The following is a 17,213-nucleotide window of genomic DNA, read 5'->3' on the forward strand; positions in this document are numbered from 1 at the left end:
TTAGCAATGACTCTTGTTTTATTATTTGGTGCCCTCCCTCGTGTCTCCCAGTGGCTTGTGTTTGTAATGAGTCCAAAAAACCTATGGGTAGTTCTTGACTTCTCTCCCCCTGCCCTTTTATGTCATTCACAATGATGTCCCCAAACTACTCTTTTGTGCAGAATTCAACATTTCAAGTATCAGCAGATAAACCTGTATTATGGTGGTACTGCCAGCCCATAGCTCGGTGTACAGTGCATGCAATGCCTGTGCAAGTACTTGAATGCTTTAGTGAATCTTTTTATGCTTCTAAAAAACAAGTCGATATTAGAAAAATTAGTGCATTATTAATACTTGTCATAAGCAGCTGTATCTCATAATAATCATAACAAGAGTTAATATAATCTGTGTCTGGCACAGTTCTAAAATCTTTGCATATCTATCTTAGTTCATTCCAACAACAACTTCATAAGATGGGTACTTTTATTTCCATTTTACAGATAAGAAAACTAAATTTTAAAGCAATCAAATAGCTTTCCAAAGATTGCGTAGCTACTAAGTGATCTCATGAAAAATGAGATCCAGTGGGCAGCTCAAAAACAGCAATACTTTGGTCTCAGCTGCCAGTTCACTTGATAAACTGGATGACTGAGTGTTCAATTATAGTACGAAGAAAATAAATGAAAATAATGAATATGCTGACGTTTATCATTGGAGAGAGCATCAAAAATATTAGACATGACTGGAAGTGATACTCGTTTTAGCTCCCTGGAAACTGAACTTTCTTATAACATGTAAGAATGTTTTTCAACTTTTGCACATGCAAAGTGTAGATAGATGCCTTCAGGAATTATTTCTGTAGAAGATTGGGTGTATATTAGTTTCAACTTCCTGCTACCATTGATCTTCTAATTCTAGGCGCTGGGATTCTCTTCCATGTTAGTGTGTATATGTGAGAGTCTTTTAGATTTCCACAAGAGACAAAAACCACACCACTACTTTTGAAGCATACAAGCTATTATATATTTTCATAATATAGAACTTTAAGGTATAGTAATCAACAGTGGCAAAATATTTCTGTCTTTGACATTATTTGTTTGTGAGATCTAACCTGTAATTGAGACCAGAGAAAACAGTATGGAAAAACAAATCCATGAGAACAGGATAAAAATATCATGAACAGCAAAATATGTCTGAGTATTTAAAACCGTATAGAAAAAATAAATTAGATGAACAATTGTGTAAATATAAATTAAAAAAGATGACATTCTTAATAAATAAAGTTTACTATTTACATTTTTATATATTGCTGAAAGACTTAACTTAGATCCATAAAAACACATAAACAGGAAAAAATAAAACCCAAAAAAGGAGCAGCAAATTTATGCGCGTGAGGTACAGAAAAAGGATTGGAATTGTGTTTTGTTTTTGGTGCTTAGATTTTCTTTTTTCTTTTTTTTTTTCTTTTTTATAGTAGGCCAGTAGAATTCTCTTGAGAACAGATTTTAAGCACATCAATGGAAAGTCATTTTTTGGTAGTTTCCAGAAGATGTGAAACAGATTTCAACATCATAATAATTAGAAATACCCATAATAATTATAACAATAATAAAAAGGTATAATATGATACATAAATATGGAAGAGCAGTTTGTAATATGAATACATTTTCTCTAGACGAGATCACAGTTTTATTTTGTAAATATTACATTTAAGTATATATATACACACATATATGTACAACTATATATACATGTGCATATATATGTAAATTTATATTTATATATAATATCTTTATATAGATAGATATCTGCGGACAGGTTATTGATTATAGAGACCCAAGGAAGCAAGTCAATAATTGTTCAAACTTCTCCTCAATGACTGCTGGTGTAGAGTTTAAGAAGCCCCGACTTTGCACTCAGAATGCTGTATCTTTTTTTTAATGGAACACTCGATGTGGAATTTTAAGTCTGAGAAGAAAAAGTGATTTTAGGGACTCCCTTCCTCTATAAAGTTGGAAATGGCCCAGAAGTCTTGAACAAGCAGTAAGCTGACTTTTACACGGTAGGAAGTCACTGTTTTCTTTCTTTCTCTTTCTTGCTTTTTTTAAAATCAAATTATAGAACCGGTAAAGGCCAGAATAAGGGGGAGAAAGTCCAATTTCTCTACAAGTGAAATATTCTCAAATGCAAGCCTCTCTCTTAAGGTGGATTCTAATCTAGGAGCTCCACCTTTATTCCTTGATATATCAAATGAGCACTCCCTGTCTTTCTTAAGTGGCCAATGGGCCTGTGCATTCTTGAAAAGTAACCCATAGACTTTGTGTCAAGCCTTGGCTCTCACAGATTGCCACAGCCCCTTTAAAACCTCAGGGCCTCACAATCCCCGCCCTCCCACTGTGAGGTAGGTAAGTAGTAGTATCCCCATTTTGCAGCTGGAGAAACTGAGGCAAATGGAGAAGCAATATGATGACTTGTTCAAGATCACTGAGCAAACTGCTACCTGGAGTCAAGAATTCTGTGTTCTTACTCTAGGGACACAATTCCTCTCTTGGCTATTACACATTTCTTTTAAAGATTGAACAACGGGTAGGAATTTGGCGAAACTTGAGCAAATTACAAGAACAGGCTTTTATTCCTTTGCTTTTTGGTTTTATGTTTGTTGTTTGCTTTGTTTGTTCTGTTTCTCAAAAACCATGGGAATTACCTGTCTGGTCATGTAGCAGCTTTTTAGGAAAGTGGACTGTGCAGTGTGATTCTAAGTGCAGACTTTATAAAGCCCAGTGCTCTAATGGTAAATACAAACATTTTATAATGTGAAAAGTGTGACACAATATGTCCCCTTAATATTTGGAAAAACCAGTTTCAAGCCCTCCCCATTCCCTGCTATCACTGATTGACACCAAACAAATAGACAAAATGCCCCCCCCCCCCCCCCCCCCACCAAACAACAACTACATATTAAGGGGAAAGATGCCTTATTTCCTGGACCTACCACAATGTACAGAAAAAAACAGACAGCAATATAAAATCCCACTCTACTCCTGCTAGGGAAACCTTTATGCTTGTGTCTACCTACTGAGTCTGTAGAGTAAACAATGTCCTTCAGAAAGCACAAAAATAGTGTTTTTTTTTTTAATTCTTATTTTTAATCATGCATTTTATTTACTTTTAATCTCCTTATCTTCTATTAATCTCTATCTGTACAGCCCTGTCACCATCAATTTCTTCTTTTTATTTTCCCACTTGAAGTAGTTCCAGAAAAAAAAAAAAAAAACCAAACTGTTCACTTGAATTTATGGTTTCCTTCCTTCCTTTCTCTATTTCTCTTTCTTCCTTTCTTTCCTTCCTTAACACAGGTAAGACCTATAACAAATTAACAGTTAGAACCAAGTTAAATCAAACCTGGAAGGGAGGTAGCCGAAATCTGTCTCAAAGAATTATTTTCAACAAATAGCATTGAAGCATTGGCCAAGGTGGGAAGAAGACCAAGAGAACTGTCTAGGCAGTGACTCAACATGCTGAAGCCAGGACTAGCAGCTGATACCCTCCATCTTCAGAGCCTTACTATGTACAGTCATTGATCTCTCCCTTTCATAACACCCCAATTCAGCCACCAGAATGGACTTCCCAAGGACAGTCTTCCCTTCAAAGGTGGTTGGCACAGAATCTGGGGGGTAATGCAAGTCCTCTGGCAGCCAGTAGGGTTGCGGCTTGGAAAGTCTTCCTAAGAGAAGGCTTGGAGAACTGTCCACCTTATCTTTTTCTTTCTTGCTGTTAACAGGCTAATACTTCTTCAGAACTTCCAAGTTCTGAAGAAGCTAATACATCTTCAGAACCTCCAAGTGCTTTAGGACCTCTGAGCTGCTGACAGACAACAGTGTTTCAGAGCTGCCTCCTTGTGAGTACTCCACTGTCCTAAACTGGAGATGATGATCAGGGGATGAGACACTGAGTTTATCCCCAGAAAGGAAATGAAACCGAGAATCAGTGCATTGCATGAACAGAGCTGACTGTCCTCCACTAAGGTTTCAGAAGGGCCTATTAATGACACCTTGCATGTGGGCCCAAGGCTGACTGTCAGTCAAGCAGCCTCTCCCACGTAATATCCTTGGCAAATATGAATTTGTGAGTAACAGGTTTGAATGATGGCAAGGAGGAGACTGGAAGGCTCTTTGCTCATAAGGGCTCGATCAACCCAAGAATCTGAAGGTAGAAGTCAACCTTCAGGAAACTCTTCTCAGCTGAAGTGTGTGTGCAAGTGAAGGAGGAAAGAGCATGAGAGTCGATTTCAGGGAAGCTGGTGAGGTTCTTCTGTGATTCCTGCCACCCCACCGTTAGTAATGTTGTCTTTGGGTCTCCAAGGCTTTGCACTACTTACTGATGTAAAAAAAGCAACTGGGAGGGCTGACTCTGTTATCTTTCTTAGCTTGTTCCTTCCTAGCTAGCACCACCCACGTTGATAACTCAGCTAGGGTAAAAGAGCGGCTTTAAGAGTTGGCAAGAGTTCCAAGATACTGGGGAGGGGTACAAAATGGGATCGATGCTTATATGATTATTATTATTTTGCCAAGGATTGGCCCTGGTAATTAGACGAAAAGAAATGCCCTGAATATAAATGAGATATAAGTTTGTAAGAGGAAATATAAAGGATTTGAGCCAGGCCTTAACAGTGGAGAGCCTAGAACTCAATCTCAGAGTTTGTAATATGGTACAAGCCACACAAAACTACCTAAGCACTGCATCCTTATTTGTGGGCACCTGTGCAAAAAGCACCTTGATATATTTCTTAATGTAACAGACCACAGATGGCCAACAGATATCTTCTCAAGTGTTCTTGATCAGTAGGTAATTGCTGTTGGGAGTGATACAGTAAGAAGGTTTCTAAGTTATTTTTGGTCCCTGGAAAAAGGGCTATAGCTGATTAACAACGCCTGCGTCAGATGCAGGAATGAGGAGGGTCAGCCCACGTGCCTAGTATTTTCCATTTCTATGCTAAACTTTGTTTTTGTTGGTTCACTAGACTTGAGATGATCTGTAGCAATCTTTACGCGATGTATCTAGTTTAGACACTCCCATCACCTCACTTTCTCAGTTTCAAAAATCACGTCAAACTTAAGCATTCTCTCCACCTCATTCTGGATTCATCTCTTCCCATATTCATTCAAAAGGAGTGGACAGGTAACTGGCTGAACAGAGGCAAAGAGGACCCCAAAGAGGTGGAGGCTTTTATGCGCGTTTGGCTAATTTCCTCTTAACTTTTGGAGGCTGAGCACAGGAGAGAGGGAAGGGCTGCCCCACCACGGGTGTGGCTGGGGTACCGGGAGCTGGAAGACTGTGGAAAGCACGATGGCCGTGCTGGGGTGTTGGGGACCGAGGCTGTGAACTCTGGCTTCCGTCTGACAGCCCCTCTGGAACACAGTCCAGACAGATCCCATCCAAGACGGTTGTCTGTCCCAGGACTCTAGCTACTCGGGGCAGCAGTGAGGTCCTCAGACCCAAAGCCTGCTCTAGCCTGGAGGGGCAGGAAGGCTTGGATAAGGATGATCACTCAAGAGTCCCTAAAATTCCAGCAGCCTCTGGAGGGCTCCAACATCATAGAAATTTAACACTGTTCCACTTGGTTCTAAGAGCGAACACTGGCTTAGACATTCTGGACTCTCAGTGAGGGTTCCAGCATCTTAAGTCCCTCAGTTCCCTTCCAGAACGAGAAGCCCACCCATGGGGGACTTCACTTCTCACCACGTGGGCCTATGAGGGGTCTTCTCTTGCAGAAGGGCTAAGAGGTGAGGAGCTGTGGAAAAATGTGGGTCACTTTTAAGGCAGACTGTTTGGTTGTGTGGGGTTTTTCCTAACCTAGTCCTACCATCTTGGGGTACTCAATGTATAGGATAGAGCAGCCGGAAAAGTAGCAGCAAATGTGGTCCCAAGGCAAGATTTGGGGAATGGGAGGGATATTATGGCCTCAAGCCTCAAGCAGGGGGCTGTTATAATACCTTGACATTGCAATCCTAAGCCATTTCCAGCTTGGCCTCGAACCCTGGAGTTGGGGTAAAATCCCCCATGGCAGCGGAAGAATTTGGGGGCTTTGCATACCTTGGATTCTTTACCTCTTCCTGGGTCCTACTTCCCTAGAAGGTAGGTGATCAGAGACCGTTTCACGTCCAATCCCGAAGGACTGCACCCTTGTGCACACCTTCCATACTGTAAGCCACAGGCTGTGAGCTATCTTAGCATTTCAACACTTGGTCTTGGCAGTTTCTGTAACTCTCTTTCTCCCAAGGACAGTGTCGGCTAGGAGCCTGGGAGAGGAAAGACTGAGTCTGGCCCGGTCTCTCTCTGCTCAGTCTCTAAAGCTGCCCTCACGCGGGTGTCCGCGCGGGTGCGTACGCAGGCACACCTACTAACCGCAGGTGGGCGCACTCCTAGATACGTAACTCCTACATACATGTTTCTTGCTGTGGTCGTGTGACAAACGGTTAGAATTTTAGGAGGCTCAGGGACTGCACGCCGTATATGCAATCCGTCTAAGACTTTGGGATGGGATTCCATTCCATCATTCAGCATGGCGAGACTTGGTTCACGTGCCCCCACTACGAGTCCTTCCTGGGTGAAATTAAAGGCAGACCGGTTGGGTGCTAAGGATCCCTGGTGTGGAGAGGCCATTCCGTTGAGCAGCTGACTGTGAAATCAATACCAAAGGGATGCGGGTCCTGGCATTGGGAATTCTTTGACAACTCCTTGTCCTTCCTTAGCCATGGCTGTATCCTCGGAGGTCTTTCCGGCTGTGTTCTTGGGCCTGGGGGTCCCGACAAGCACAGTCACCCTGTAGGTCACAAGACATAGGGAAGGGGGTGACCTGCAGAGAGAAAGATAGAAGAAGTGAGCCAGGTGGTTGAGGCCGGAGCAGCAAATTCCAGAGAGGCGGCACAGGGCACAGGGCAGATCACTGGATTTGGGGAGCAGCAGATTCAAGACATGACTCTGCTTCTTACTAGCCCTGTGATCACTTTTATCAAGGTCACCATGGTCATTCTCATAGCACTTCCCATTTTCAGGGGCATTTATTACAGGTCAGGCAAAGTGCTAAATGCTTTCCGAACAGGGAAACACTGAATCCTTTGACAACTCTGTAAGATAGACACTAAAACAATCACCCTTTTATGGGAGAAACTGAGGCGGAGAAAGGGGCAGGCATTTGCCCAAAGTAATAAGTGAAAAATCTAGTATTTAAAGTAGAAAAAGCAACCTCCCCCAGAGCCCCAGGTTCCTAGCTGTGGAATCAGTAGAATAAGACAGACCTTGCACTGTGGACTCTGAGGGCCGAATGAAATCATGGGTGAAAAATTGCAATGTACTACACCAGAGTTGGTTAATAGACTTGTACAGTGGAATATCTAACTTATAGGGCTGTTGTGGTGATCAAGTGATCTAAAGGATGTGACAAGGTCTTTTAAGAAAACATAACTCTCTGCATATATCGGTAATTTTGATTTTGAGAGGCAATGATGAAAACAACAAAAGCATTTGTCAGCAAGCTCAGACCACCTTCTAGGGGGCTTAAATCCTGGTGGGGAACATTTCACAGAGAGACTTTTGCAGAAAATTTGGTTGAAGGATCTCGGGAGCGGATTTCAGCATGGGAAAAAGCGAGAGGCATACAACATGACAATTCGATATATGTATATATTATGAAGGTTAGAAAAAAATTAAAAGAAATTTAAAAAGAGAAAGTGAGAGGCCCACGTTTCAGTTCCGAGTCCATCCCTTCACACGCGGTGTGACCTTGGGCTGGCTGTCCTTTCTAGAAACCGTGAGAAAGAGCCCAGTAGAGCGAATGTCCTCCCCACACAGCGGAGGATCTGTCTTTCCAAAGAGCACAGTGCTGTCCCTGCCTGAGCCCCAGCCTGGGCTGACGCGAGCGGATTTCCCCTCATTGCATCATGACATTTGCATATAACATCCCCCAGAGGGTCCCCCATCTGCACAGACGGATTTAATGACCTCATTTGCCTCCTGCCCGGGGAAGGGTCTCGAGTGCTCACACAGGCCTGGAGAGCATCTTTGTCTCTCTAGCCTGTGGGCTCATTCTCTGTAATTCTTTTTCTCTCTGCCCCTGTGCCCACCCTCCCTCTCCCCCTCCCAACCTCTCTCCACCCTGCAACTTTTCAACAATTTAAAATGTAGAAATGAACAGGAAGATTGAAGCATAAGCCCCAGCTCTCTCACCTAACTGAGGTGTGGCCTTGAGCACGTGACAATTTCTCTGAGCCTCAGGTAACTCCGTCATGAAATGGGAGTGATGAAAGCACACACCTCCAGAGGTGGTGACGAGGGGTAATGAACTAACCAATGGGAAACCCCTAGCAGGCAGTGCGTGCCGCATGCCGTCTCGCTTAGCGGGACGGGGACTGTGTCAGCCGTGTTCATTCTCGTTTCCCCGGGGCCTAAGCCACAGAATACGAATGCAGGCCTGTTCGCCTCTCCATCTCTCTCTGACTCTCTCACTGCTCAGGCTAGTGCACTTGTTTCTCTTTTCAGTTTAAGCTCACAGGTGCGTGATGCCATGGTGAGTATCCCCGGAGCTGCTTCCATGCAGAGCCTGCCTTGCTGCTTACAACCGCTCACTGTGCCCTGTTCAGGACACTTCCTAGCCTCCATGCCTAGGCAGAGGTGGTACCGTCTCATCTAGAGCATTCCTCTGCAACTTCTTCACCTCTAAGACGAGCAGAGCATGTTAGAATTGGAAGAGACCTTAGAGAAAACCCTCTAGTCCGTGTGGGGAAACTGAGGGCAGAGCCACGTCCAAATCTCACAGCTGAGGTCCAGTGGGGAGACCACCACCATGTGAGCCGAGAGGCCTGGATTAGCATCCTCGTTTGCGTCATACTCGCTGAACAACTTTGGGAAAAACCCCTTCACCGCCATCACCCTGAGCTTCTGCGTCTACAAAAGGTAGATCGTTTTTTAAATGATTTTTTAAAAAAAGGTACTTCATATGGTTGTGAGCAAGGATGAAAGAGGCAAAAACCCATCCTCCTGCCCATGCTAACATTAAGATGACCCAGTTACCGCTCATGTCTTCTGCACAGTTAGTTTTCTCTGCAACTAACTCTTTCCCACTGGGCTCCTCGATTCGTTAGGGACGGCTTCACATCTGGTCTACGTCTCATGCTTCCCGCTGCGCCTCACACAGGCAAATATGCAACAGATTCTCTCTCTCGGAATAAGACACAAAGTCCTTAGCAAGAGTTCAAGGCCTTGCGTGGTCTCCACACACTTCTCAGACCTCACCTGGTTCCCTTGGTCCCCTCACTCTCGGTGGCTTTATTTACTGGTGTTTTCCTGCTTTTTCAGCCATTCCTGCTCCTCCCTTTTCCTGGCCAGCTCCTCTTCCTGTGCCAGGTAGTATCTCAAGCACCACCTCCTCCCTCATTAGTCTGGCCAGAGACGGCACCATCATGTTCATCCCATATCCCAGCCTCCTCTCCTTACACCATTCTTGTGCGGAATCACTTCTGCGCTTGTGTGCCAGGGCAGTCCGGGCAGGGACCATGTCTGTCTGTTGTTGAACTGAGTCTCTATCTACCACATGGCAGGCATTCAGTGGACCCACGGATGGAGCGACATATGAACGCACAAATATACGCGGGAAAAATACAAGTCACGGGGCCTCTGTTCTTGCACTCATGTGCTGTGTGACTTTGTACAAGTTACCTCCCTTCTCTGGGCTTCAGGTTCCCTGTCGATCTGTACATTGAGAGTTGATTTTAATGAGCTCTACCTTCCCTTCTGTCTGAAAATCCTTCACAGTCTGAGAAAGGCAGAAGGCAATGCCCTGGGCATTGGAGATGGAGAAATGCAGACTTTCTCCACCGCTTTGTGTCTTGCACGTTCCCCTTTCTGCCATCTGCAGTTCCACTGGCTTCTCCAAAGCTACCGGCTGGCAGGGCCCTGCACCCGTTAGCTTCTCAGGCCCGTCTGGCCAGTCTGGCTGTGAGAGCATAGTGTGACCATTTGCTTTCCTCCCTGGGCCAGCCCAGGGAGTTTCAGCGTTTCCCTAAAGAAATGGGTCTGGAACCTAAGAGAAGGAATTTCAGTCAGAACACAACGAAGTCTAGAAGGTTTGGTCTCAGGGAAAAGAAAGATCCAGGTTCTCCTTGTGGCCCCCCACACGCTTGTAAACGCAGCTGCGTCTACTGAGCCCTCGCTAGGGGCCTGGAAGGCAGCACTGCACGGCTTTCGGCAGGTCCTTGGCACCTGCAGACTTGGACTCCCCTCTGTGAGACAAGCGTTCTGGTGAGAAGCCAGTGAAGCAATGCTGCCTCCAGACCAGCTCATGGAGGTCCCCGTGCAGAGGACCCGCACCGGTACCTTGCCCTTCCTCTAGCCTCTCAGTGAACTGCCTGTTCAGGGCCTGCCTGGGGGTGGCGGGGTGGGGGTGGGGGGCTCCTCTCCTCCCAGGTGACTTCACTGATCGAGGGCCTACAATGGGGAAGAGAGGGTGGATATCGCCAGCCCTGCCCACTCCCCCAGGTGTTCCCAGGTCTGACCTGGAAGAGACAGGGAAGCCTGTCTGTCCAGGTTCGAGGCTGTGAACACCACTGTACACACACATACACACGGGCCCCTCCGGAGGCTGTCTGCGTGTTGGGTGATTCCCACGTGCTAGCTCATGGGTTCCACACAACCTCGGAAGGCTTACAGATGGGAAAATAGAGGCTTCAGCATGTTTAAAAAGAAACAAACTTGCCCTGGGCCTCACTTAGTAGATGCTGCAGGATTCTAACCACCCCCCACCCTCCCCCGCTGCAAACACTGAGAGCTTGTCAGCAAGTGAGAGTAAGGGGAAGGCACCTCTTCACACCCCGACCCGGCTGACTGCCGCGTGGTCTGTTTCACAGCCACTGGCCTTTCGTCCCTTATTTTGTGCCTGGCACCCAGTTACTCACTCTTCCCAGCAACACTAATAAGGCAGCTATTCTTACTATCCTCGTTTTACGTCTTAGAGGAAACGAAGATGCAAAGCGGTGAGTCACTGGTTTGGCAGGGGGCTTGGGATCTGCACCCATTTGTAACTGCCCCTCGGCACCACCCCCACGGGGCAGGTAGAATGGGAGTCAGGGTCCCCTTTTCACAGAGGGAGAAACTGATATGGAGAGAAGAGTCCCATCCCGATAAAGCTGGCTCTCAGCCCGATTCCCAGATGCCCTGATTCCCCAAGCAGCTTCCCCACCTTATCCCCCAGACGGCCTCCCAAGAAAACCTACCACCCACGGCACCAGTGCCACGGTGGCCAGTTTACATCTGGGATTCCCAGCACCATGTGGCCAGGCTGTCCCATAAACGGCTTGGCCACCCACTCTGGGATTCTGTCAACAAGCCCAGGTCGGTGACTAAAGGCCAGGATTCTCTCTTTTTCCTCTAGGCTGGAGATGGTGCTCAGCACAGGGGTTTCTCCCAGTGGGTGAGCTGCCCAGGATAACACCTCCACCCGCGTGTGTGAGCGGCTCAGGAATGCGGCCTGGCAAACGCCACAGGGCCCTGGCTGAAGGTCTGTCTGAGGCTGAATTCTGAATCAGACTCAACAGGGAGGTCACAGGCAGAGACTGTGCAGTGTAGGGCAGCAGGAGGCATCCTGCACTGACGGTCAGAAAACCTGGCTGTCCACCCACCCACCGTGGGGTCCTGGGTGAGTCACTTTACCACAGTGAGTCTGGGGGGCTTCACAGTGTTGGTGGAAAGACTTGATGACATCAAGTAGACCAAGGCCTGATGCTGAGGAGGGCTCCCCTGCAAGCTCCTTTGGGGAAGGGTAGATCTGTGTCTGGCACGGGGCATGCAGCAGTCAATGAACACAGAAGCTTGTTTAAACGTGGATAAGTGGAGGAGAGAATGGAGAAAAAGCATGGGTAAAGTGGAGGAACACACCAGGCTAGATGAGAAGGAGACTTGGCTTTGATTCCTTGCACTGTTAGTCATGTAGTAGCGTATGCTAGTAGGCAAGTTACTTCTTTTGGCCGGAGGGGAAGCGGGGGCGGGAGGGACTTCAGTTTGTCTATAAAATGGGGGAAATAACAGTCCTGCCACGGAGAAGTATTTTGGATAAAGTATAAAATTCAAGTAAAAGCACTTGCACAGTGCATGGTGTATAGTATGTGCTCAGTAAATAATGCTGGTGATGGTGACAGTGGTGATGGCATTGACAATGGATAATAATTTGGGGGGATAGAAAGGCCTGATTCCTTTCATAGGATCAAGTTGAAATGAGTGTTTAATTCACCCACAGGAAAAAGTCAAAGCTACACCCCAAACGGGGGAAATCATAATACTCCAGAAAGCAGTGAATTTTGGACAAGGAAATTAGTCTACTTTGCTTAGTCATTTGCCTGTTATCGCTTACTAATCTTACAAGTTGAGCACATCCGTCCCCTCTTCCAGGAAGCCTTTTAGGATCCTCTAGGCTGGTTCAGTGCTTAAAAGTCACTGCTCCCTGGATACAGTTCCAATTCCACAGCATGGTTTATAAAAGCCTTGCTCGTGCCCCTAGTCTCGCCTCTCACCCGTTCCCCTCTTGCACTGTGCTCTAGCCATATTCAGGGATTAGGGTTTCCTTAATGTGTTCCCTTGTTCTGGGCTTTTCACAGACCCTGCCCTCTACCAGAAATACTCATCTCTCTCATCTTTATCTCTGGCCCTCCTCCTCCTTCTTTTACCTGAGTAAGACCTACGGCACCTTCCATGTCTCACCTGATGTTGCCTTTCTCTAGGAAGCTACACTGACGCTCCTCAATTGCTGTGTCTCCATTAGCATTTACTGTGCTCTTAAGGCCTGGCCACTGGTCCCCAAGATACGAACACAGCATGGATAGGCTCAGGTCCATCTCGCTCGTGGCCTAGCACGGTGTCTATCACACAGCAGGTTCTCAGCAGTGGGGTGCACCAGAACTTGGGATATAACAGTGATCAAAATAAATGCACCTTCTTGCTCTCATGAGATTTTCATGCCAGCAGCCAAGAGGTATAGAGATTGCCAGACGATAAATAATAAATACATTTTACAGTATGTGCCAGAGCGATGTGTTACGGAAGGAAGCAAGCATGGAAGCCAAGGTAAACAGGTGTGGGAGTGCCAGAGGTGATGTAAGGTGGGTGGTCAGGGTGGGGCACATTGCGAACACAACACTTGGGCAAAGACTTGGAGTGAGTCATGAGGATGAATGGAGAAGAATGTTCTTGGCCAAAAGAACAGCTAATGGTGAAGACTGGAAGGTAGGAGGATGCCTGGCCTGTGTGTGGGATGGCAAGGAGTCCAGAGGGCTGGGGTGAAGTGGGGCAAGCCACCCATGGTGGGGGGGTGAGGGCAGAGAGGTCTGGGGATGGGCAGAGCACGCAGGCCATCAGGAGGACTGGTTTTCACTCTGGTAAAACGGAGGGACACGGAAGGGCTGTGCATAGAGGTGTGAGGCCGCCTGACTTCTTTTCTGATGACCATTCTGGCTGCTAAGCTGAGATGTTAGACCTGTTGATGTATATCCCCAACTCTGCAACTCAACCTCCAACCCTTTATCAGCTCTGCTAAGACGGCTGCTTTCCATCTCATGCTTTTGGTTATCTTCCCATATCTTATAGAATCGCTAGCCTCCTTGGACCAATGGACTACGTTTGGGTTCCATGCCCTTTCTCAAGAAAATAGGTTTTCACTTAGATTAGCGAAGGCGTGTGGCAACACTGCATTTGATGTCATCAGTTGGGTGCGCCGTCCTGTGCTGAAACATGCTCCTGGGCTTATTTCTTTCGTTCTGCCCTGAGCCCAGCCCTGATCAGCCCTCAAGCTCCTGTTCACTCACCACCTCACTCAGGAAGCCCTGTGGAGGGTCCTTAGACATGAATCTAATCCAAACATCAAGAGAGAAAAACCTAATGAACCTGGCCTGCCCAAGGCCTCAGAGCTAAGTTGTCGAACTGGGACTACATCCCGACTCCCCAGACATCTTCCAGAATCAGTCTCTTAGCAGCCGCCCGAGACATGACCGTAGCCAGCGTTCCAGGCCACCACGCCTTAGAAAGCCCTGGTATGTCCAATATTTTAAGGTTGTCTCTCCTTCCTCCCTTACACCCCCCCAACACATGCTTACTTAGAATGATTTCAATTAGAAATGAATATGTTTTTGTTATTGTTACAAGGGGAAACTGTTGAAGCAACCGTTCTGGAAATCTGCTCTGTATTCTAGACTCAGGGCTCCAACAGGAAAATAATAAGCTGGCATGTGAGCAGCTGAGTCCCTCCCCTTCCCCTTCCTGCCTGCCTTGAGCTGCACACAGGTGTCTGGGCAGGAAGCTGGTCACCCCTGTCGGATGGAGTTTCCTGCACTGTCTTGCTCTTGTCGGCCAGCGGGGCCCAGGTCACCCCACAAGGCAAACGTGGGGAACAGCTGGTGTCTATACAGACAAACAAGGGGAGGAAGGCTGGAGAGAGCAGACAGACATCATTCTGGCCCAAGTGACCGGGCGGAGGCCCCAGCTCTGGGGACTGGGGAGAGGTTTAGGGGGAGAGGAGGCAGGAAGGCAGTCCAGGAGAAAGTGCTTAGCTCTGGGGCTGCAGTTCATACCTAGGACCCAGGCCAGGAGGACCAGGAAAGCAAGAGGCCCACCCACTGAAGGAAGGGCACGGTGCAAGCCCACTGTAACTAGATGCTCAGAACGGCGGTTAGAGGCAGGTGCTGTGTGGTGCAGAGTCCCGAGCTTTGTGTCTCAGCTCGACCACTTACTGGCTGTGTGGCCTCAACCCTTCTAAGCCTCAGCTGCATCATCTATAAGGTGAAGATAAAAGAGACCACACCTACAACAGGGCTACTGTAGTGATGAAATGACGTGACGCATGTAAGAACAGGGGACACTATGCGTGGTAAACAGTGAGCTCTCGAAAAACAGTAACTACTATTATTTGCTTGGAGTCAGGAAATCCTAAATCCTACACAGAGATCAGCCACCTGTACAAGTGACTCCACCTGAGTCTCAAATGTGTACTTTGTTGGATGGTTCTGGAGTCTAAATGGAGTAACACGCACAGAGATTCTAACCCATGGCCAAGCACATGGTAAGTAAGTGCTCAATTACTGTCACTTGGGAAGGTGCATGGAGTCAGTCTGTGCGCTGCCAGTGAGACGCTGAGCACCAGGCTCAGAGTTTCCGGGCAGGGGGCTTCCCACAACATGGAACTGGGGCCAAGGGTACAGGTGGAAATTAAACAGGCTAGCAGGTGAAGGACAGGGGGAGGAGAGGAAGGAAGCCTGTCTCTGGCCCCTCTCCTGCCCTGAGAGCTTCCTGCTGTGGAAGCGGGAGACAGAAACCAGGACTTTGTTGCGTTCAGGGGAAACTCCTGTCTGGGTAGTCAGGATTGATTGGTTCTAAGGCTGGGAGCCTCAGCTATTTCCCACCCTGTCGCTGCTCCCGAGAAAAGCTGCTTTCTCCTTCTCAAGGGGAGGGGGTCCTATACCCAGGGTTCCCTGGCTGTCTGGGTCCAGAGTGAAATGTCTCCAACTGGAACGGGCAGGGTCATGCCCAGGTGCACTGAGGACAAGGCTCTGTCCCCACCTGCTTTCCTCTTCTGAGAGAGACTCAGCCCCACGCAGGAGAAAGAGAGAGCTGGGCTTGTGAGTCAGATAGAACTGGGTTCGAATTTGGGCCTTGGCATTTGCAAACAAGTCTTGTAAGTAGTCTGAACCCAAACTGGCTCCCCTGTGCAATGGGGCTGGGGTTGACATGAGCATTAGGAAGATAACAGAGGATGAGCGTCTGGCAGTGTCTGATGTGCGGCCACTCACTCAGGGGTGTTCCGTCTTATTATCAACTATCTACCTCTGTACAGCAGCTCACTGCAAGGATAGTTGGTTGTGGATGAGAGAGTAGAAAGGTTCCAAGAAGTTGGAGTTTACGTAGAAGTTAGGTTGGGAAATTTAAATTGTAGGAATATGACTTTAATTCAAATCACCTTTCTTCTCCAGAAGTCAGATTTCCAGGAGTCTTGAATCTGAAGAAAGTTCCAAACAAACACTTCTGAACAACAAATAACTGTGACAAAGCCACGTGCACCATGAGAGAGGTCATCCGGCTCTCTAATACACAGGTCACACATAGTTCCAACAGCTGTCTCCACTCTGCCCCTAACCACTACTCACCTTCACCAGGAAAGTTCCTACTCATTCTTTAGGACTCAGTGTGAATGTCTCTTCCTCAGGGGAGCTTTCTCTGACCGTCACACTGTTCTCCAAAAGATCCCACACCTTTCCTTCATTGTCCCTTCTGCAAAGGTAATCAAGTACATAGCTGTATACCTCACTGCTGAAAATCTGGCTCCCAAAACATACTGCGAGCTGTACAAGGGTAGGTATGCTGTCTGTCTGGACTCTACCATGTGCACACAACCTGGTCCAGTGCTCAGCCCATAGAGATACTCCATGAACACACGTCTCCTTTCACGGAGGGAGCCTGGTCACCTGCACTCTGAGGCCTAGGCCGACAGGAAGAAGCAACAATTTAAAGTGGGAGAAGGTAATCTTTTAACGCAAAAATCCAAAATTGCATTTATAATGTGAGTAGAAAAGAAAAGGGGGAGGGGGGGAAAGACTAGGGAGCATGTTCAGAGCCAGCAAAAAGCTAACTAACTCTGGGTCCCTTAGTAAAGAGACAGCACTCATCTCAGGGCCCTGGAGCCTGAAATTGCTGCAGCTGAACCCAGTATAGAAATATAGAGTCCAAATGGCCATTTGAGATATATATCTATATGCATCTATTCAAATGACTGTAATAATTTGGACTCTGCACCTGAACCTCAATCATGACTTCGTGTCCCTACCACGTACTCCCTAGAAATAACAAGCCACTTAAGGAAGTTTCCCACTAAAATTAGTTTTATTTTTTAATGTTTTAGTATGTAAGTTATAGTTGGTAGGAAAATTATTTTAATTGGAGCTGCTCTTTCTCCAGCTGATGGTGTCAGGTGAATAACATTTTGTAATTCTACACAAACTTTCTAAAACACAAACCTCGTTGTTCACTGTTAAAATGGCTGTGACTCCAAGGGAGTGAAAGAGACACACTGTATTCGCTTGGTAACAGGTATCAGGGGCCTTAAAAATGCTCACACCTGGAGGGGGGGATGGAGACGGTGGAGGAGTAGGACGTGGAGCTCGCCTTCTCCCACGAAACAAACATTAAAGAATACATCTACAAGT

At 47.0% G+C, this 17,213-nt stretch overlaps 1 protein-coding gene across 1 annotated transcript in view; it reads right to left on the reverse strand.

Annotated features, from left to right (window-relative positions):
* Positions 1-1,443: 1,443 nt before the first annotated feature.
* PAPPA (pappalysin 1) overlaps positions 1,444-17,213 on the reverse strand; it is a 257,383-nt gene continuing 241,613 nt past the window's right edge. Inside the window, exon 22 of the mRNA XM_032634984.1 lies at positions 1,444-6,835. Coding sequence (XP_032490875.1) covers positions 6,728-6,835 — 108 coding nt within the window. The 3' untranslated portion in view covers positions 1,444-6,727. The remainder of the gene's footprint in view (positions 6,836-17,213) is intronic.

The sequence above is a fragment of the Phocoena sinus genome, chromosome 6 (genome assembly GCF_008692025.1).
Source record: "Phocoena sinus isolate mPhoSin1 chromosome 6, mPhoSin1.pri, whole genome shotgun sequence".
NCBI classification, from domain to species: Eukaryota; Metazoa; Chordata; class Mammalia; order Artiodactyla; family Phocoenidae; genus Phocoena; species Phocoena sinus.